This window comes from Salvelinus fontinalis, chromosome 3 (assembly GCF_029448725.1).
Source record: "Salvelinus fontinalis isolate EN_2023a chromosome 3, ASM2944872v1, whole genome shotgun sequence".
Taxonomy (NCBI): Eukaryota; Metazoa; Chordata; class Actinopteri; order Salmoniformes; family Salmonidae; genus Salvelinus; species Salvelinus fontinalis.
Window position 1 is genome coordinate 72,579,684 of NC_074667.1, and position 22,754 is coordinate 72,602,437.

The window sequence follows — 22,754 nt, forward strand, 5'->3', positions numbered from 1 at the left end:
GTAATCCCTACTAATCCTGCTAAGAATCCCAGGGATTTTAATGTTATGTTTGTATGGGAAACAAATTAATGTGTGGTGGTATAGCCAATGATAATTGGGTATAGCCCTAATGATCAACTGGTTTATAAAGTCAGATATAAACTAATGTTAGTCGTCCACCTTAAATAAAAATAACAATAGCAATAACAATAACAATAATTGACCCTTTATCAGATCACATTATAAAACTCATGATTAAACTGATAACCTAATTTTGTTATATAGGATTATTGAAGTATATTTTAAGTGCATATTTTAGGACAGTTAAGAATAAAGTGTTAAGTTATTATGGAAACATTATGACAGCCTATTTGAACTGAGTCTGAATTACAGTAGCCTATAATAGAATACTCTGTAAACGTGAATTTCCATGATCTCGGCGCAGTCCTTGCTATTTGATAAAAATCACAACATACCTTGCATATTTCAATATTTTTGTGTGCTGACAATGCGAACTCAAAACGTATGCGTGACAACTAAACAGTCTTGAGAGTAAAACAAAAATAGTATTTTCAAGTGAAGCACCACAGTTTGTAAGATATAAGGTAAATTAACGCAACCTGAAATATACAGGAAATTAACAAATCAAGACCTCTGAAAGAGGCAAAGATTTGCCGAAAAAAAGTCTACACAAAGAAATTCGTCCAAATTCCAAAACCCATGCGACAGCTTCCTTTCCCTGACTCTGCGTCTGAGGTAGACAAGACTAATCTTATAGGTCAACAATCTGAATTCGGCCTTGCCTATAGGCTGGCGGACATGTCACATATGAGTTCTTCCGCTATCGAAAGCTGAAGACGCAAGACAATCTTTGACAATTGTTAAAGTTCATGTTGGCGTTTACAAAGGCATTGAAGAGACAAAGAAGGTATGTTGAATGTCGAAGAGAAACTTTTATATTATTATAATTGGCCAGACACTCGAATCTGCACAGCTACGTTGTAATAACTCCTATAATTGTTTGTCCTTATATGACTATGGCTTATCCTCAGTAGCCTTTACAATTAAACTGAGAGAAGTAAAACATAGAATGAATGAACATTGATGCTCAGTACCTGAACTAAACGTAGAGGGGTTTTATAGCGTCTTCAATGTTTTTACACTTTCAGATTTATCTGAATGACTTGGGTAAGTTCTAAAATATCCTGAATGATTGCCTATAATCAAAGATTGGCTAATATAAATATCCCATCATATTTGATTCATGCTTTATTCTGGTTTCTCTGTTTTATGTATCCTGATTTGGCAGACATACTAGTCTGTCCTTAATGTACTGATATGAACCAGGCTATATGACGTGACCCAGGCTATATGACGTGAAGCAGGCTATATGACGTGACCCAGGCTATATGACGTGAAGCAGGCTATATGACGGGAACCTGGCTATATGACGTGAACCAGGCTATATGATGTGAACCAGGCTATATGACATGTACCAGGCTATATGATGTGAACCAGGTTTTATGACGGGAACCAGGCTAAATGACGTGAACCAGGCTATATGATGGGAACCAGGCTATATGATGGGATCCAGGCTACTGTATATGATGTGATTGAACAAGTCTCTTCTACAGTCTTGTCTATTTATGGTGATGTTTATATAACATATATAACATCACACACTAGCATTTTACATTGTAACATTGTGCCAACAAATAGAAAAGAGCACACGCCTAGACAAGACTACACGCCTATCTTATCCAATAGTTTTGATGTATCACAGATGGGTAGCTCGTTTTTCATTAAGCTGTCAATGTAAGGTCTGAAATTAGATCAGACTTTATGGGAATAAACCAGTAGGAAATCAATGAATAATAATGACTTTGTAAAAGGTGTTTTTTATTTGTAATAGTACTGACATGATACTGAAAATCAAATGATTGCACAGCACACCCCACACAGACAGGATGATGTAGACTTAAAAATGAATGTCGGTTATGACTTTGTAATCTGATCGAGTCTCTTGATACGTCTCTTTATACAAGGAGTTGTCTGTTGTGACCCGCAGTGACTGACTGAGTCATTCAGACAGTGTGCAGCAGGCCAAAGGGATTTCACTAATTAGCCCCTGGCATCTGCTACTTGTGTGCAATGAGAGAGAAAGAGAGATAGGGAGAGAGAGAGACAGAGGGGGGGTGGACAGAAAGACAGAGAGCCTCCAAGGTTCAGGCAGAAGTTTGTTACATGGGGAACATGGCTGACTAGGCTTAAAACAAACAAGGATAAAAGGGATTATAGACGCAGGCATTTCTTTAGGAAGCGGAAATTAACGAGTGTGGGAATATTTGGATTTCCCATGCGTTCAATAACATGCCCATGCTATATATTTGATTAACACATTACTAGTGAGCGTACTTTCAGTCATGTGTTTTCAAGAACAGGGAATTATATTTTTATATTTTTAAATGAACAGGTGGTGTTTACTAACGTGTGAAAATCACATGTAGGCTATATCTGGCCTAACGTGTTTCAAATACAATAAGAACACATTTTCAGACAGGTTACAAGCGGCTGTGAAATTAGTGAGGCTGTAAAAGCAGACTGAAGGAGGTGGGGATTTCAATTGGCATGCTAGCCATGTGGTCAGAACACAAACCAAGCCATGAGGGTCTGGAGAAGACACATCTACAGATCATAGATATTTTACAGTACAGTGTGTGCTTGGATCTGGGATGAAACTGCCAGAATGAACCATAATGTATTAGAGTAATAACTTTGTGTGATTAGATTCAGATCAAGCCATGCTATTTCTGCTGATGCATCCTTTGCTACTGTCCCAGAGCTCAGAAAAGTGAATTGATTCATACCCCGTAAAGTCTAGAGTCAGACTATGTCCATTCAGATATTTCAAGAGTCTAGTTATTGGGATGCTGGGAGAGCTTCATAGCCCCCATGATGCTGTACAGTAGCAGCTCACAATCAAAGCCCCCTGGGCTCCCATCTCATTATGCAACACTCTGAGCTCTGGCTGGCCCCTCCTGATGACTTCACGATGTGGAAAATTCTACTGAGCGACCACAGAACTCATATAGGAGCAGGCCTGCTGAATGCTTAGTGGTCGGAGCTGGGGGACTAATAAAGTCGAGAGACTGAGGCAGGCAGATTATTTGGAGGGTATTAGGTCTTCTGCTTTTGCCGTGGATAATCAGATATGGGAATGCTGATTGGGGGAGGTGACACTATTGTTTAGGAATTGATTAGGTGTTTTTCCTGGTCAGGAACAACTGGAACAACTGATGAACATAGGTTCATCAGCATATAAAATAAATTATTTTCAAGGATCATCCTATATAACTACTGCTGTAGATACCTTTTCTATTCATATAATGTCCATACTGTCTTTACACACCATTATATTAGGGCTGTCCACGACTAAAACAAATCTTTGTCGACTGAGAGTCGTCTGACTTTCGACCAATCGATTGGTTGAAATTTTAAAACATGTATTTTCCATATATAGACACACCCTATGTTTGAATAAAATCATCTAGGTTACTGAGCTTGTCTGATGCTTTAAGCACTGCGATTAAAAATGAAGACACACAAAGTACTAAAGAAGGAACCAGAGATCAATATTGACTAACCAGGAGAAAAAACGGTTCCCGACCCTCCTCTCCCACTGCCCTCTGCTGCTGCCCTCTGCTGCTGCCCTCTGCTGCTGCCCTCTGCTGCTGGGCTTCGCAGATTCGGCCGTTAAAGGCGTTGCGTGGTCATTCTGCCGTCTGCATTGGCCGTGCAGCATTTAGGGTGATGCGACCTCTGCAGAAGTCAGGACATTCATACGTCTTGCACTTCACCGAGCAGCGCAGAACTGTTGTGAAGGAAGTTGTCAAAGGAAGTGGGTTTGTGTTTATACAGGACATCCCGCCCTCACCTACCGTCAACCAATCATGTCAATCCAGAGCTATAAGTGCCCTCCTCATTGTTAAACATTTTTAGAGGCGCACAGCGATGTGATACGGAGCTCAATTTGGCCTCTGCATGCCTCCGGAGTCTTCGCAATTGCATCACACCATCCATACGACGCTTTCGATCACATTTTCGGATCAAGCATAAACTGGCTCTTACGCTCCTGAAGTTGGCTCTTGCTCCACCAATAGGCTATACCAGCTCTCAGAAACCGTTTCCATTTGGGGTGCCAAGTTATCGTACCCTTTCTACTGATCTGCGTGCCAGTCATGATTTTAATATGCACTTTATCATGAAACAGTTTCATTTCATTTTTAATAAAGTTTTCATATCTCAAAATCAATATCATGTGGTTAATCAACATTCGATCTCATTTAAAATGTTACAAATCTAAAAGTAACTTCTATTGCCATTGCCAATGTAATGGATCTCCTTATCGTCTGAGGAGGAGTAGGAAGGATCGGACCAATGTGCAGCGTGGTAAGTGTTCGTCATTTTATTAAAATGCACTGAACACTAAAATACAAAATAAACAAACAAAGACCAAGAGAAACAGTTCCGTCTGGTAACTAATACAAAGACAGAAAACAACTACCCACAAATCATAGTAGGAAATACCTAAGTATGGCTCCCAATCAGAGACAACGATAGACAACTGCCTCTGATTGGGAACCACACCAGGCCAAACACATAGAAACACAACAACATAGAAAAAGAACATAGACTGCCTACCCCAACTCACGCCCTGACCAAACCAAAATAGAGATAAAAAAGGAACTAAGGTCAGGACGTGACAGACAATATGTAAAAATAGTCTGCAGTGGCAAGAAAAAGTATGTGAACCCTTTGGAATTACCTGGATTTATGCATAAATTGGTCATAAAATTTGATCTGATCTTCATCTTCACAACAGTAGATGAACACAGTCTGCTAAAACTAATGACACAAACAATTCTATGTTTTCATGTCTTTATTGAACACACCGTGTAAACATTCACAGTGTAGGGTGGAAAATGTATGTGAACCCTTGGATTTAATAACTGGTTGACCCTCCTTTGGCAGCAATAACCTCAACCAAACCTTTTCTGTAGTTGCGGATTAAACCAGCACAACGGTCAGGAGGAATTTTGGACCATTCATCTTTGCAAAACTGTTTTAGTTCAGCAATATTCTTAGGATGTCTGGTGTGAACCGCTCTTGAGCTCATGCCACAGCATCTCAATCAGGTTGAGGTCAGGACTCTGACTGGGCCACTCCAGAAGGCATATTTTCTTCTGTTGAAGCCATTCTGTTGTTGATTTACTTCTGTGTTTTGGATCGTTGTCCTGTTGCATCACCCAACTTCTGTTGAGCTTCAATTGGTGGACAGATAGCTTTACATTCTCCCTTAACATGTCTTGATAAACTTGGGAATTCATTTTTCCATCGAGGATAGCAAGCTGTCTAGGGCCAGGCCCTGAGACAGCAATGCAGCCCAAAACCATGATGCTCCCTCCACCATACTTTACAGTGGGGATGAGGTTTTGATTTTGGTGTGCTGTGCTGTGCCTTTTTTTTCTCCACACATAGTGTTGTGTGTTCCTTCCAAACAACTCAACTGTAGTTTCATCTGTCCACAGAATATTTTGCCAGTAGCGCTGTGGAACATCCACTTGCTCTTTTTCGAACTTCAGACGTGCAGCAATGTTTTTCTTGGGCAGCAGTGGCTTCTTCTGTGGTGTCCTCCCATGAACACCATTCTTGTTTAGTGTTTTACGTATCGTAGACTCGTCAACAGAGATGTTAGCATGTTCCAGAGATTTCTGTAAGTCTTTAGCTGACACTCTAGAATTCTTCTTAACCTCATTGAGCATTCTGCGCTGTGCTCTGGCAGTCATCTTTGCAGGACGGCCACTCCTAGTGAGAGTAGCAACAGTGCTGAACTTTCTCCATTTATGGACAATTTGTCTTACCGTGGACTGATGAACATTAAGGCTTTTAGAGATACTTTTGTAAATACAATAATTTGTGTGTTATTAGTTTAAGCACACTGTGTTTGTCTATTGTTGTGACTTAGATGAAGATCAGATACAAATTTATGACAGATTTATGCAGAAATCTAGGTAATTCCAAAGGGTTCACATACTTTTTCTTGCCACTGTACATAAAGCCAACAAATAAAAAACATTGCAGCCCGCAGGTGGAAAATATCCTGATAAAAATAAATATCCTATAAATCACATTGACTACACATGGCTTGTCTGCAAGGAACTTTAAACATTGTATCAACTTGGTCTGGCCTGAAGCTCTGCTAGCCAACTTGCAACATTGTATAAAATATTCCCGGTCCTCAGAGTTTCCCATGGGGACAAGTAATCAAGTAGGCCTATTTTATGAAGATTCCACCGGATCAGAGCTGGACATTTTTTCCCCTTTCATGCTGAGTGGTTATCAAAAGGGAGAGAGCTGGAAAGATTTTTCAAATAGGCTACATTGAGGAACTATTGTCATTCTCTATGGATGTAAAAACAGACTTTGTTTACTTGCGCTCTGCAAACATCGTGTCCACTCCTACAATGTCAACGGTAAGATCTAATAATAATAATATATTGAATGCATTAACAGAAATTACCATAGCCAAACAAACATTGTAGATGATAAATGATGGTAATTAATGGTAAATGTACTACTGGTGATACTGGTGTAATGGAGACAGGTGTGAATCAGACTGGTGTCTCATGTGCCATAAAAAAATTTATATATACATTTGCCACTGCTCGACTAAAAAAATCTTGGTCGACCAACAGCCTATCAATCAAAAAATCGACCAGGGGTCAGCCCTACATTATATACATTGAACAAAAATATAAACGCAACATGCAACAATTTCAAATAGTTCAAAAATAGTTCATAACTTTGACATCAGCAAACCGCTCTCCCACACGACGCCATTCACGCTGCCTGCCATTTGCCGGGTACAGTTGAAACCCGGATTCCAAGATTGTGCAAAGCTGTCATCAAGGCAAAGAGTGGCTACTTTGAAGAATCTAAAATAGAACATATATTTTGATTTGTTTAAAACTTTTTTAATTACTACATGATTCCATGTGTGTTATTTCATAGATTTGATGTCCATACTATTATTCTTCTATGTAGAAAATAGAACAAATATATATATACACATACACACACACACACATACACACACACACACATACACATACACATACACATACACATACACATACACATACACATACACACACACACACACACACACACACTTCGTCAGGGAGTTCCACAGGGGTGCTGGCCCATATTGACTCCAATGCTTCCCACAGTTGTGTCAAGTTGGCTGGATGTCCTTTGAGTGGTGGACCATTCTTAATACACACATTTTTGAGCGTGAAACACCCAACAGCATTGCAGTTCTTGGCACAAACTGGTGCGTCTGGCACCTACTACGATACCCCGTTCTAAGGCACTTGAATCTTTTGCCCTGCCCAGTTACCCTCTGAATGGCACACATACACAATCCATGTCTCAATTGCCTCAAGGCTTAAAAATCATTTTTAAACCTGTCTCCTCCCCTTCATCTACACTGATTAAAGTGGATTTAACAAGTGACATCAATAAGGGATCATAGCTTTCACCTGGATTCACTTGGTCAGTCTATGCATGGAAAGAGCAGGTGTTCCTAATGATTTATATTTATATTCTGGACTAATTTCTTTCTTTTTGCTTTTTGGATTTTGTGTGTATTGTTTTGTGTTGCTAGGTATTAATGCACTGTTGGAGCTGGAAACACAAGCATTTAGCTGCACCTGCGATAACATCTGCAAATTTCAGTGCGCGACCAATACACTATTATTTTGTGTTATTTTGTCAAGTCTGACGGTCTCTTTCCAACTTACTAATATTATCCCAATGAGCTCGCCATAAGTTTCTGTAAACTCTTTTAAGGATCCCATTGCTTAGTGTGATACTGAATGAACTACAGTGATTCCAAAGCCTAGCCTGCATTTGTTGTCCTGCCAGAGTGTGGTTGTATGTTTGAGGTGTGGATACCACAGTGTTGTCAACAGACCCAGGGCAGCTGCACCAAGTAAAGAATGCAAGGAGCCTTCAAAGACACCACAACACATCTCAAAATTCTCTCCCCTGACTTTTAACCACTAATTCTAAAGGGGTCCAAACAAAAGTTGGAGGGAGAGAGGATCCCAAAGCACAACTTGTTGAGTCTCGATATGAACGAATATGGGAATGAATGAGGGCAAACAGCTCATTGTCAGTTACTTAATATCTTTTCGTCAACTATGTGAAAAATCTGTATATATACGGATTGGGACTGAGAGTTTCCGTCTCTGTATTTTATTAGGATCCCCATTATCTGTTGCAAAAGCAGCAACTACTCTTCCTGGGGTCCACACAAAACATGAAACATAATACAGAATGACACAATACAAAACATCAATAGACAAGAATAGCTCAAGGACAGAACTACATACATTTGAGTGTGTGTGAGGCATTTGTCTCCACATGTATGACGTTCACAAGGTCCTCACAAAGACAAGTGAACCATGAGAGTGAATGGCAAATGCAGTGCTTTTCTCTCAGTTTAACAAAGCTTTCAGCTTTTATTAACGAAGGTACTGCGCCTGGTAAATGCATCCAGTGTTCAAATAGTGGACCTCTTAGATTGAAATGTTGCCTGATATCCAAGTCTTTGCCAGATTTGTGCTCATTTCTGCACTGTTAAAAGTTTATTCAAAATCTATAGTGATCCACAATGACCCACAGGATTCAAGGGTGCTTTAACTTAAGTACAGTATTGGCTAGAGGTCGACCGATTATGATTTTTCAACGCCGGTACCGATTATTGGAGGGCCAAAAAAAGCCGGTACCGATTAATCGGCCGATTTTTTTATTTATTTATTTGTAATAATGACAATTACAACAATACTGAATGAACACTTATTTTAACTTAATATAATTCATCAATAAAATCAATTTAGCCTTAAATAAATAATGAAACATGTTCAATTTGGTTTAAATAATGCAAAAACAAAGAAAAACTTTATTTGGAGAAGAAAGTAAAAGAGCAATATGTGCCATATAAGAAAGCTAATGTTTAAGTTCCTTGCTCAGAACATGAGAACATATGAAAGCTGGCAGTTCCTTTTAACATGAGTCTTCAATATTCCCAGGTAAGAAATTTTAGGTTGTAGTTATTATAGGAATTATAGGACTATTTCTCTCTATACAATTTGTATTTCATATACCTTTGACTATTGGATGTTCTTATAGGCACTTTAATATTGCCAGTGTAACAGTATAGCTTCCGTCCCTCTCCTCGCCCCTACCTGGGCTCGAACCAGGAACACATCGACAACAGCCACCCTCGAAGCAGCGTTACCCATGCAGAGCAAGGGGAACAACTACTCCAAGTCTCAGAGCGAGTGACTTTTGAAACGCTATAAGCGCGCACCCCGCTAACTAGCTAGCCATTTCACATCAGTTACACCAGCCTAATCTCGGGAGTTGATAGGCTTGAAGTCATAAACAGCGCATTGCTTGAAGCACAGCGAAGAGGTGCTGGCAACGCACGAAAGTGCTGTTTGAATGAATGCTTACGAGCCTGCTGGTGCCTACCATCGCTCAGTCAGACTGCTCTATCAAATCATTGACTTAATTATAACATAATAACACACAGAAATACGAGCCTTAGGTCATTAATATGGTCGAATCCGGAAACTATCATCTCGAAAACAAAACGTTTATTCTTTCAGTGAAATACAGAACCGTTCCGTATTTTATCTAACGGGTGGCATCCATACGTCTAAATGTTCCTATTACATTGCACAACCTTCAATGTTATGTCATAATTACGTAAAATTCTGGCAAATTAATTCGCAACGAGCCAGGCGGCCTAAACTGTTGCATATACCCTAACTCTGCGTGCAACGAACGCAAGAGAAGTGACACAATTTCACCTGGTTAATATTGCCTGCTAGCCTGGATTTCTTTTAGCTAAATATGCAGGTTTAAAAATATATACTTCTGTGTATTGATTTTAAGCAAGGCATTGATGTTTATAGTTAGGTACAGTCGTGCAACGATTGTACTTTTTTCACAAATGCGCTTTTGTTAAATCATCCCCCGTTTGGCGAAGTTGGCTGTCTTTGATAGGAAGAAATAGTCTTCACACAGTTCGCAACGAGCCAGGCGGCCCAAACTGCTGCATATACCCTGACTCTGTTGCAAGAGAAGTGACACCATTTCCCTAGTTAAAAGAAATTGATGTTAGCAGGCAATATTAACTAAATATGCAGGTTTAAAAATATATACTTGTGTATTGATTTTAAGAAAGGCATTGATGTTTATGGTTAGGTACACGTTGGAGCAACGACAGTCCTTTTTCGCGAATGCACATCGATTATATGCAATGCAGGACACGCTAGATAAACTAGTAATATCATCAACCATGTGTAGTTAACTAGTGATCATGATTTATTGATTGTTTTTTTATAAGATACATTTAATGCTAGCTAGCAACTTACCTTGGCTTCTTACTGCATTTGTGTAACAGGCAGGCTCCTCGTGGAGTGCAATGTAAAGCAGGTGGTTAGAGCGTTGGACTAGTTACCTGTAAGGTTGCAAGATTGAATCCCCGAGCTGACAAGGTAAAAATCTGTCGTTCTGTCCCTGAACAAGGCAGTTAACCCACCGTTCCTAGGCTGTCATTGAAAATAAGAATGTGTTCTTAACTGACTTGCCTAGCTAAATAAAGGTGTAAAAAAAAAAAAAACGTGCAAATCGGCATCCAAAAATACCGATTTACGATTGTTATGAAAACTTGAAATCGGCCCTAATTAATCGGCCATTCCGATTAATCGGTCGACCTCTAGTATTGGCCATCATTTCCAAATATCTTGTTCATACACAAGGCAAAAAAAAAAACATTTTCATCTCATGCACATAACTTCCGTGTTGTTATATTATAATGTATTGACAGTGTATGTCATGGTACTGACCCAGCTCCTCTCCCCGGCATGCCCATAGGAGTCCCAGATGAGCATGGAGAGCCTGACCAACCCAGAGCTGCTGATGCTGTTCAGTGTTCTGGAAGGAGAGCTGGAGGCCCGTGACCTGGTCATTGAGGCCCTCAGGGTAAGAGCTATCCTTCTCCCCAGTCTTTTCACTTGTTTCATTTCCAGGCAGGGCCCCAATGTCCCTCAATGATGCCACCCATTGACTATAATGTGAGGTCTTAGGCATAGAGATATAACTATGATTTACACTTATGTCCGAAGAGTTTCCATGAAGCGCATGAAACAAATGAGAACATTGGTTGGAGTTGCACATTCTGTTTACTGACAAGAGGACTACCTGAGAGATAGCAGGTTGGGCAGGTAACAGGTAGCTAGAGTGGAGCGACACCTGGGAGATTGCAGGTTGGGCAGGTAACAAGTATCCTACTACACCGGCTCTGATGCTCGTCGGATGCGGCAGGGCTTGAAAACTATTACAGACTACAAAGGGAAACCCAGCCACAAGCTGCCCAGTAACGCGAGCCTACCAGACAAGCGAAATGCCTTTTATGCTCGCTTCAAGGCAAGCAACACTGAAGCACGCATGAGAGCACCAGCCTTTCCGGATGACTGTGTGATCACGCTCTTTGGTAGCCGATGTGAGCAAGACCTTTAAACAGGTCAACATTCACAAAGCTGCGGGGCCAGATGGATTACCAGGATGTGTACTCAAAGCATGCGTGGATCAACTGGCAAGTGTCTTCACTGACATTTTCAACCTCTCCCTGACTGAGTCTGTAATACCTACATGTTTCAAGCAGACCACCATAGTCCCTGTGCCCAAGGAAGCGAAGGTAACCTGCCTAAATGTTTACCACCCCGTAGCACTCACGTCAGTAACCATGAAGTGCTTTGGAAGGCTGGTCATGGCTCACATCAACACCATTATCCCGGAAACACTAGACCCACTCCAATTCGCATAACGCCCCAACAGATCCACAGTTGATGCTATCTCAGTTGCACTCCACACTGCCTTTTCCCACCTGGACAAAAGTATGTAAGAATGCTGTTCATTGACTATAGCACAGTGTTCAACACAAAGCTCATCACTAAGCTAAGGACCATGAGACTAAACACCTTCCTCTGCAACTGGATCCTGGACTTTCTGACGGACCGCCCCCAGGTGGTAAGGGTAGGCAAGAACACATCTGTCATGCTGATTCTCTACACTGGGGCCTCTCAGGGGTGCGTGCTTTGTCCCCTCCTGTACTCCCTGTTCACCCACGACTGCGTAGTCAAACACGACTCCAACACCATCATTAAGTTTGCTGACGACACAACAGTGGTAGGCCTGATCACCGACAATGATGAGACAGCCTATAGGGAGGAGGTCAGAGACAGTGTGGTGCCTGGACAACAACCTCTCCCTCAATGTGAGCAAGACAAAGGAGCTGATCGTGGACTACAGGAAAAGGCGGGCCGAACAGGCCCCCATTAACATCGATGGGGCTGTAGTGGAGCGGGTCAAGTTATTTGGTGTCCACATCACCAACGAATTGTCATGGTCCAAACACGCAAAGACAGTCGTGAAGAGGGCACATCAACACCTTTTCCCCCTCAGGAGACTGAAAAGATTATGCATGGGTCCCCAGGTCCTCAAAAAGTTATACAGCTGCACCATCGAGATTATCCTGACCGGTTGCATCACCACCTGGTATGGCAACTGCTCGGCATCTGACTGTAAGGCACTACAGAGGGTAGTGCGTACGGCCCATACAGCTTTGTTAAACTGAGAGAAAAGCACTGCATTTGCCATTCACTCTCATGGTTCACTTGTCTTTGTGAGGACCTTGTGAACGTCATACATGTGGGACCAAGCCTCCTACCGTCCAGGACCTATATACTAGGCGGTATCAGAGGAAGGCCCCAAAAAATGGTCATAGACTTCAGTCACCAAAGTCATAGACTGTTCTCTCTGCTACCGCACGGAAATCGGTACCGGAGTGCCAAGTCTAGGACCAAAAGGCTCCTTAGCAGCTTCTACCCCAAGCCATAAGAATGCTGAACAATTAATCATATGGCCACCCAGACTATTTACATTGACCCCCCCCCCCCCCTCTCATTTGTTTTTTACACTGCTGTTACTCGCTGTTTATTATCTATGCATAGTCACTTTACCCCTACCTACATGCTACTACCTACTACAAAATAACTTGTCTAACCTGTATCCCCGCACATTGACTCCCCTTGTATATAGCCTCATTATTTTTATTGTGTTACTTTTTATTTTTTATTTTGCTAGTTTTACTTTAGTTTATTGAGTAAATATTTTCTTAACTCTTTGTTGAACTGCGTTGTTGTTTAAGGACTTGTAAGTAAGCATTTCACAGTAAGAGCATGTGACAAATAAAATGTGATTTGATTTTAACAAGTAGTTAGAGTGGAGCTATACCTGGGAGATAGCAGGTTGGGTAGGTAACAGGTAGATCGAGTGGAGCTGTCACGCCTGCGGCTACCCGTCATCATACCCGTCAGCACCTGTTACCATCATTACACGCAGCTGTGTTCATTGGACTCACCTGGACTCCCTCACGTTGTTGATTACCCCTGCATATATGTCTGCTCTGTGTTGTTCTCTGTATTAGCATTGTTTGTCGTGTCGTGTTTATGTCCAGACGCTGTTACTGTCTCGTTGCATGTTCGTCTATATTAAATTGTTCACCCCCTGTATCTGCTTCTCATCTCCTGCGTTGGGCATTACAGGAGCTACATCTGGGAGATAGCAGGTTGGGCAGGTAACCAGTAGCTGGAGTGGAGCTACACCTAGGAGATAGCAGGTAACAGGTAGCTAGAGTGGAGCTACACCTGGGAGATAACAGGTAGCTAGAGTGGAGCTACACCTGGGCGATAACAGGTAGCTAGAGTGGAGCTACACCTGGGAGATAACAGGTAGCTAGAGTGGAGCTACACGTGGGCGATAACAGGTAGCTAGAGTGGAGCTACACGTGGGCGATAACAGGTAGCTAGAGTGAAGCTACACGTGGGCGATAACAGGTAGCTAGAGTGGAGCTACACCTGGGAGATAACAGGTAGCTAGAGTGGAGCTACACCTGGGCGATAACAGGTAGCTAGAGTGGAGCTACACCTGGGAGATAACAGGTAGCTAGAGTGGAGCTACACGTGGGCGATAACAGGTAGCTAGAGTGGAGCTACACGTGGGCGATAACAGGTAGCTACAGTGGAGCTACACGTGGGCGATAACAGATGGAAGATGACTACTGTAGTGTGATGGGTAGATGGAAGATGACTACTGCACTGTGATGGGTGGATGGAAGATGACTACTGCAGTGTGATGGGTTAGTGGAAGATGACTACTGCAGTGTGATGGGTAGATGGAAGATGACTACTGCAGTGTGATGGGTTAGTGGAAGATGACTACTGCAGTGTGATGGGTAGATGGAAGATGACTACTGCACTGTGATGGGTTAGTGGAAGATGACTACTGCAGTGTGATGGGTTAGTGGAAGATGACTACTGCAGTGTGATGGGTAGATGGAAGATGACTACTGCAGTGTGATGGGTGGATGGAAGATGACTACTGCAGTGTGATGGGTGGATGGAAGATGACTACTGCAGTGTGATGGGTGGATGGAAGATGACTACTGCAGTGTGATGGGTGGATGGAAGATGACTACTGCACTGTGATGGGTGGATGGAAGATGACTACTGCAGTGTGATGGGTTAGTGGAAGATGACTACTGCAGTGTGATGGGTTAGTGGAAGATGACTACTGCAGTGTGATGGGTAGATGGAAGATGACTACTGCAGTGTGATGGGTGGATGGAAGATGACTACTGCAGTGTGATAGGTGGATGGAAGATGACTACTGCAGTGTGATGGGTGGATGGAAGATGGCTACTGCACTGTGATGGGTGGATGGAAGATGACTACTGCAGTGTGATGGGTGGATGGAAGATGACTACTGCACTGTGATGGGTGGATGGAAGATGACTACTGCAGTGTGATGGGTGGATGGAAGATGGCTACTGCACTGTGATGGGTGGATGGAAGATGACTACTGCAGTGTGATGGGTGGATGGAAGATGACTACTGCACTGTGATGGGTGGATGGAAGATGACTACTGCAGTGTGATGGGTTAGTGGAAGATGACTACTGCAGTGTGATGGGTAGATGGAAGATGACTACTGCAGTGTGATGGGTGGATGGAAGATGACTACTGCAGTGTGATGGGTGGAAGGAAGGTGACTACTGCAGTGTGATGGGTTAGTGGAAGATGACTACTGCAGTGTGATGGGTGGATGGAAGATGACTACTGCAGTGTGATGGGTAGATGGAAGATGACTACTGCAGTGTGATGGGTAGATGGAAGATGACTACTGCAGTGTGATGGGTAGATGGAAGATGACTACTGCAGTGTGATGGGTAGATGGAAGATGACTACTGCAGTGTGATGGGTAGATGGAAGATGACTACTGCACTGTGATGGGTAGATGGAAGATGACTACTGTAGTGTGATGGGTAGATGGAAGATGACTACTGCAGTGTGATGGGTAGATGGAAGATGACTACTGCACTGTGATGGGTGGATGGAAGATGACTACTGCACTGTGATGGGTGGATGGAAGATGACTACTGCAGTGTGATGGGTTAGTGGAAGATGACTACTGCAGTGTGATGGGTAGATGGAAGATGACTACTGCAGTGTGATTGGTGGATGGAAGATGACTACTGCAGTGTGATGGGTTAGTGGAAGATGACTACTGCAGTGTGATGGGTGGATGGAAGATGACTACTGCAGTGTGATGGGTGGATGGAAGATGACTACTGCAGTGTGATGGGTAGATGGAAGATGACTACTGCAGTGTGATGGGTAGATGGAAGATGACTACTGCAGTGTGATGGGTTAGTGGAAGATGACTACTGCAGTGTGATGGGTGGATGGAAGATGACTACTGCAGTGTGATGGGTGGATGGAAGATGACTACTGCAGTGTGATGGGTGGATGGAAGATGGCTACTGCACTGTGATGGGTGGATGGAAGATGACTACTGCACTGTGATGGGTGGATGGAAGATGACTACTGCACTCTGATGGGTGGATGGAAGATGACTACTGCACTGTGATGGGTGGATGGAAGATGACTACTGCACTGTGATGGGTAGATGGCAGATGACTACTGCACTGTGATGGGTAGATGGCAGATGACTACTGCAGTGTGATGGGTAGATGGCAGATGACTACTGCAGTGTGATGGGTGGATGGAAGATGACTACTGCAGTGTGATGGGTGGATGGAAGATGACTACTGCACTGTGATGGGTGGATGGAAGATAACTACTGCAGTGTGATGGGTGGATGGCAGATGACTACTGCAGTGTGATGGGTAAATGGAAGATGACTACTGCACTGTGATGGGTGGATGGAAGATGACTACTGCAGTGTGATGGGTTAGTGGAAGATGACTACTGCAGTGTGATGGGTAGATGGAAGATGACTACTGCAGTGTGATGGGTTAGTGGAAGATGACTACTGCAGTGTGATGGGTGGATGGAAGATGACTACTGCAGTGTGATGGGTAGATGGAAGATGACTACTGCAGTGTGATGGGTAGATGGAAGATGACTACTGCACTGTGATGGGTAGATGGAAGATGACTACTGCAGTGTGATGGGTAGATGGAAGATGACTACTGCAGTGTGATGGGTAGATGGAAGATGACTACTGCACTGTGATGGGTAGATGGAAGATGACTACTGTAGTGTGATGGGTAGATGGAAGATGACTACTGCAGTGTGATGGGTAGATGGAAGATGACTACTGCACTGTGATGGGTGGATGGAAGATGACTACTGCACTGTGATGGGTGGATGGAAGATGACTACTGCAGTGTGATGGGTTAGTGGAAGATGACTACTGCAGTGTGATGGGTAGATGGAAGATGACTACTGCAGTGTGATTGGTGGATGGAAGATGACTACTGCAGTGTGATGGGTTAGTGGAAGATGACTACTGCAGTGTGATGGGTGGATGGAAGATGACTACTGCAGTGTGATGGGTGGATGGAAGATGACTACTGCAGTGTGATGGGTTAGTGGAAGATGACTACTGCAGTGTGATGGGTAGATGGAAGATGACTACTGCAGTGTGATGGGTTAGTGGAAGATGACTACTGCAGTGTGATGGGTGGATGGAAGATGACTACTGCAGTGTGATGGGTGGATGGAAGATGACTACTGCAGTGTGATGGGTGGATGGAAGATGGCTACTGCACTGTGATGGGTGGATGGAAGATGACTACTGCACTGTGATGGGTGGATGGAAGATGACTACTGCACTCTGATGGGTGGATGGAAGATGACTACTGCACTGTGATGGGTGGATGGAAGATGACTACTGCACTGTGATGGGTAGATGGCAGATGACTACTGCACTGTGATGGGTAGATGGCAGATGACTACTGCAGTGTGATGGGTAGATGGCAGATGACTACTGCAGTGTGATGGGTGGATGGAAGATGACTACTGCAGTGTGATGGGTGGATGGAAGATGACTACTGCACTGTGATGGGTGGATGGAAGATAACTACTGCAGTGTGATGGGTGGATGGCAGATGACTACTGCAGTGTGATGGGTAAATGGAAGATGACTACTGCACTGTGATGGGTGGATGGAAGATGACTACTGCAGTGTGATGGGTTAGTGGAAGATGACTACTGCAGTGTGATGGGTAGATGGAAGATGACTACTGCAGTGTGATGGGTTAGTGGAAGATGACTACTGCAGTGTGATGGGTAGATGGAAGATGACTACTGCACTGTGATGGGTTAGTGGAAGATGACTACTGCAGTGTGATGGGTTAGTGGAAGATGACTACTGCAGTGTGATGGGTAGATGGAAGATGACTACTGCAGTGTGATGGGTGGATGGAAGATGACTACTGCAGTGTGATGGGTGGATGGAAGATGACTACTGCAGTGTGATGGGTGGATGGAAGATGACTACTGCAGTGTGATGGGTGGATGGAAGATGACTACTGCACTGTGATGGGTGGATGGAAGATGACTACTGCAGTGTGATGGGTTAGTGGAAGATGACTACTGCAGTGTGATGGGTTAGTGGAAGATGACTACTGCAGTGTGATGGGTAGATGGAAGATGACTACTGCAGTGTGATGGGTGGATGGAAGATGACTACTGCAGTGTGATGGGTGGATGGAAGATGGCTACTGCACTGTGATGGGTGGATGGAAGATGACTACTGCAGTGTGATGGGTGGATGGAAGATGACTACTGCACTGTGATGGGTGGATGGAAGATGACTACTGCAGTGTGATGGGTGGATGGAAGATGGCTACTGCACTGTGATGGGTGGATGGAAGATGACTACTGCAGTGTGATGGGTGGATGGAAGATGACTACTGCACTGTGATGGGTGGATGGAAGATGACTACTGCAGTGTGATGGGTTAGTGGAAGATGACTACTGCAGTGTGATGGGTAGATGGAAGATGACTACTGCAGTGTGATGGGTGGATGGAAGATGACTACTGCAGTGTGATGGGTGGATGGAAGGTGACTACTGCAGTGTGATGGGTTAGTGGAAGATGACTACTGCAGTGTGATGGGTGGATGGAAGATGACTACTGCAGTGTGATGGGTAGATGGAAGATGACTACTGCAGTGTGATGGGTAGATGGAAGATGACTACTGCAGTGTGATGGGTAGATGGAAGATGACTACTGCAGTGTGATGGGTAGATGGAAGATGACTACTGCAGTGTGATGGGTAGATGGAAGATGACTACTGCACTGTGATGGGTAGATGGAAGATGACTACTGTAGTGTGATGGCTAGATGGAAGATGACTACTGCAGTGTGATGGGTAGATGGAAGATGACTACTGCAGTGTGATGGGTGGATGGAAGATGACTACTGCACTGTGATGGGTGGATGGAAGATGACTACTGCAGTGTGATGGGTTAGTGGAAGATGACTACTGCAGTGTGATGGGTAGATGGAAGATGACTACTGCAGTGTGATTGGTGGATGGAAGATGACTACTGCAGTGTGATGGGTGGATGGAAGATGACTACTGCAGTGTGATGGGTGGATGGAAGATGACTACTGCAGTGTGATGGGTGGATGGAAGATGACTACTGCAGTGTGATGGGTAGATGGAAGATGACTACTGCAGTGTGATGGGTAGATGGAAGATGACTACTGCAGTGTGATGGGTTAGTGGAAGATGACTACTGCAGTGTGATGGGTGGATGGAAGATGACTACTGCAGTGTGATGGGTGGATGGAAGATGACTACTGCAGTGTGATGGGTGGATGGAAGATGGCTACTGCACTGTGATGGGTGGATGGAAGATGACTACTGCACTGTGATGGGTGGATGGAAGATGACTACTGCACTCTGATGGGTGGATGGAAGATGACTACTGCACTGTGATGGGTGGATGGAAGATGACTACTGCACTGTGATGGGTAGATGGCAGATGACTACTGCACTGTGATGGTAGATGGCAGATGACTACTGCAGTGTGATGGGTAGATGGCAGATGACTACTGCAGTGTGATGGGTGGATGGAAGATGACTACTGCAGTGTGATGGGTGGATGGAAGATGACTACTGCACTGTGATGGGTGGATGGAAGATAACTACTGCAGTGTGATGGGTGGATGGCAGATGACTACTGCAGTGTGATGGGTAAATGGAAGATGACTACTGCACTGTGATGGGTGGATGGAAGATGACTACTGCAGTGTGATGGGTTAGTGGAAGATGACTACTGCAGTGTGATGGGTGGATGGAAGATGACTACTGCACTGTGATGGGTAGATGGAAGATGACTACTGCAGTGTGATGGGTAGATGGAAGATGACTACTGCACTGTGATGGGTGGATGGAAGATGACTACTGCAGTGTGATGGGTGGATGGAAGATGACTACTGCAGTGTGATGGGTGGATGGAAGATGACCACTGCAGTGTGATGAGCGGACCTCCCGGGTGGCGCAGTGGTCTAGGGCACTGCATCGCAGTGCTAGCTGCGCCACCAGAGTCTCTGGGTTCACGCCCAGGCTCTGTCGCAGCCGGCCGCAACCGGGAGGTCCGTGGGGCGACGCACAATTGGCATAGCGTCGTCCGGGTTAGGGAGGGCTTGGCCGGTAGGGATATCCTTGTCTCAGTATGTAAAAAAAAAAATGTAATAAAATGTATGCACTCTACTGTAAGTCGCTCTGGAAAAGAGCGTCTGCTAAATGACTAAAATGTAAATGTAAAAAATGGATGGAAGATGACTACTGCAGTGTGATGGGTAGATGGAAGATGACTACTGTGCAGTATGATAAATTAAAATATGATTTTTGCTTAGATCTCAGGACTCAGGATCTCAGGACAGTTTTAACTCAATCCTTGGTTGCCTCAGCAGTAGTCTCTTGTGGCCTGCAAACACAAGATTTAGTTCTGTCACGACTTCCGCCGAAGTCGGCCCCTCTCCTTGTTCGGGTGGTGTTCGGCGGTCGACTTCACCGGCTTTCTAGTCACCACCGATCCATGTTTCAGTTTCGTTTTGTTTTGTCTGTATTACACACACCTGGTTTCAATTCCCTTATCATGTTCCTTATTTAACCCTCTGGTTTACATTTCTGTTCTGTCCGTGATTGTTGGTGTCTTTAGTGGTTGTTGTATGTGCTAGTGTGTAAGTATGTTCCTATTTGGAATTTTGATTGATTTTTGAGTAAACTCCGTTGTGTTGCTCAAAATCCTGTGTCCTGCGCCTGACTCCGCTACATCTCTGCACCCAATCGCTGACAAGTTCTGAAATAACCTCAGTATTGTACACTGGAATATGAAATCCCTTCTTGCCCTCACTTGAAAGAAAAATGAACAACAATACAATGGATCCCATAGTTACTCAACGTGAGAAAGGCTTAGACTAGAGGGCTCGACCACTGAGCAGCTGTTCATCTTTTGGTTTTCAACAGATTTAAGTGTGTCAAATAACTGTGTCAAAGAATTGTGTGTCAGATAGCATATGAACTCTCACCAACATTTCAAGCAAGAGATCGTGTGAACAAGTCTCATTGCTCAGGGTACTCAGTCTCATACTACAGTCAGGAGAACTATTCAGTACGTGGTTCTCCAGAGCAGCCACCAGCTGCCATTGATGTGAAAACCTACTGTATGGTGGTGTGTCACTGTCAGCCACAGGGTGTTTTCCTATTTCCATTTAGTCTTAAGGGTTAAGGTTTGTTAAGTTTGTTTTGTTCCCGTCTTGTTCCTCATTTCTTATAATAGCATGGTTTGCTGGGAAATGAAGTTGGGTTAATGTGATTATATAACAGATATTTCTGTGCTCTGTTTATACAATATTTGATGATGGCTAAAGCTTTGCTCACTGTTAACCAGTACACATCCATGACTCATCTTGCCTGCTTCTCCTTATGCTGTGGCAACCCTAGCGATGCCCATATTTGACACACAGCGTGGAAAAAATACTTTCCCTGGTTACTGTAAGAAGCACAAAATATGACTGCCTACTTTTGGGCATGTTAGCATGTTAGCAGCGCCACATTAGTGCAGGAATGACTGAATAAGCATTGGTTGACCTGGCTGTTAAACATAAGCTACTTCAGGAATGTGTTTTATGTCAGTCCTCCTCAATTGCACCACTGGAACTCCAAACCTCCTCCCTGTGCTTCGTATGTGTGTGTGTATGTATGTGTGTGTGTTTGTGTGCATGTGTGTACTCCTTCTTTACTCTATGAGAGGTGACAGGTGTCAGAGCAGTCCCTGTTGAGAGCTGGAACAGACAAGGCCTGAATGGATGACAACAACGGTCGGAAGACTCATTCAATCCGTAGTGCTGAAGATTCGCATTGTAGCGCGATTGACAATTAAAAGCAATGTTCAATGTTCCCGCGGTCGCAGAGACTGCATTCACGGTAAACTCTGCATATGTCGGATCAATCAGAAATTACCTTTTCATTTTAACGTGGATCTTCGGTGATACTTTGGCGCTTGGTGCAGGGACCAGGCTTGGAGCTTGGTGCAGGGACCAGGCTTGGCGCTTGGTGCAGGGACCAGGCTTGGAGCTTGGTGCAGGGACCAGGCTTGGCGCTTGGTGCAGGAACCAGGCTTGGCGCTTGGTACCCTGTAAACGCTCAGGCTTGGCGCTTGGTGCGGGGACCAGGCTTGGTGCGGGGACCAGGCTTGGCGCTTGGTGCGGGGACCAGGCTTGGCGCTTTGTGCGAGGACCATGCTTGGCGCTTGGTGCGGGGACCAGGCTTGGCGCTTGGTGCGGGGACCAGGCTTGGCGCTTGGTGTGTGGACCAGGCATTGCTTGGTGCTGGGACCAGGCTTGGCGCTTGGTGCTGGAACCAGGCTTGGCGCTTGGTTTGTGGACCAGGCTTGGCTTGGTGCTTGGTGTGAGGACCAGGCTTGGCGCTTGGTGCGGGGACCAAGCTTGGCGCTTGGTGCGGGGACCAAGCTTGGCGCTTGGTGTGTGGACCAGGCTTGGCTTGGTGCGGGGACCAGGCTTGGTGCTTGGTGTGTGGACCAGGCTTGGTGCTTGGTGCGGGGACCAGGCTTGGCGCTTGGTGTGGGGACCAGGCTTGGCGCTTGGTGTGGGGACCAGGCTTGGTGCTTGGTGTGGGGCCCAGGCTTGGCGCTTGGTGTGGGGAGCTTCACTGGATTGTTGTATTGTAATGTGGGAGAGTGAGGATTTTTCACCCTCTCTCCTGGGTCACACATGTCAGATACAGGACCAGGG

The 22,754-nt window shown here is 44.4% G+C and overlaps 1 protein-coding gene across 1 annotated transcript in view; it reads left to right on the forward strand.

The window, feature by feature from the left end:
* Positions 1 to 803: 803 nt before the first annotated feature.
* LOC129851403 (CTTNBP2 N-terminal-like protein) overlaps positions 804 to 22,754 on the forward strand; it is a 29,453-nt gene continuing 7,502 nt past the window's right edge. The window contains exons 1-2 of the mRNA XM_055917914.1: positions 804 to 907; positions 10,990 to 11,097. Coding sequence (XP_055773889.1) covers positions 10,999 to 11,097 — 99 coding nt within the window. The 5' untranslated portion in view covers positions 804 to 907; positions 10,990 to 10,998. The remainder of the gene's footprint in view (positions 908 to 10,989; positions 11,098 to 22,754) is intronic.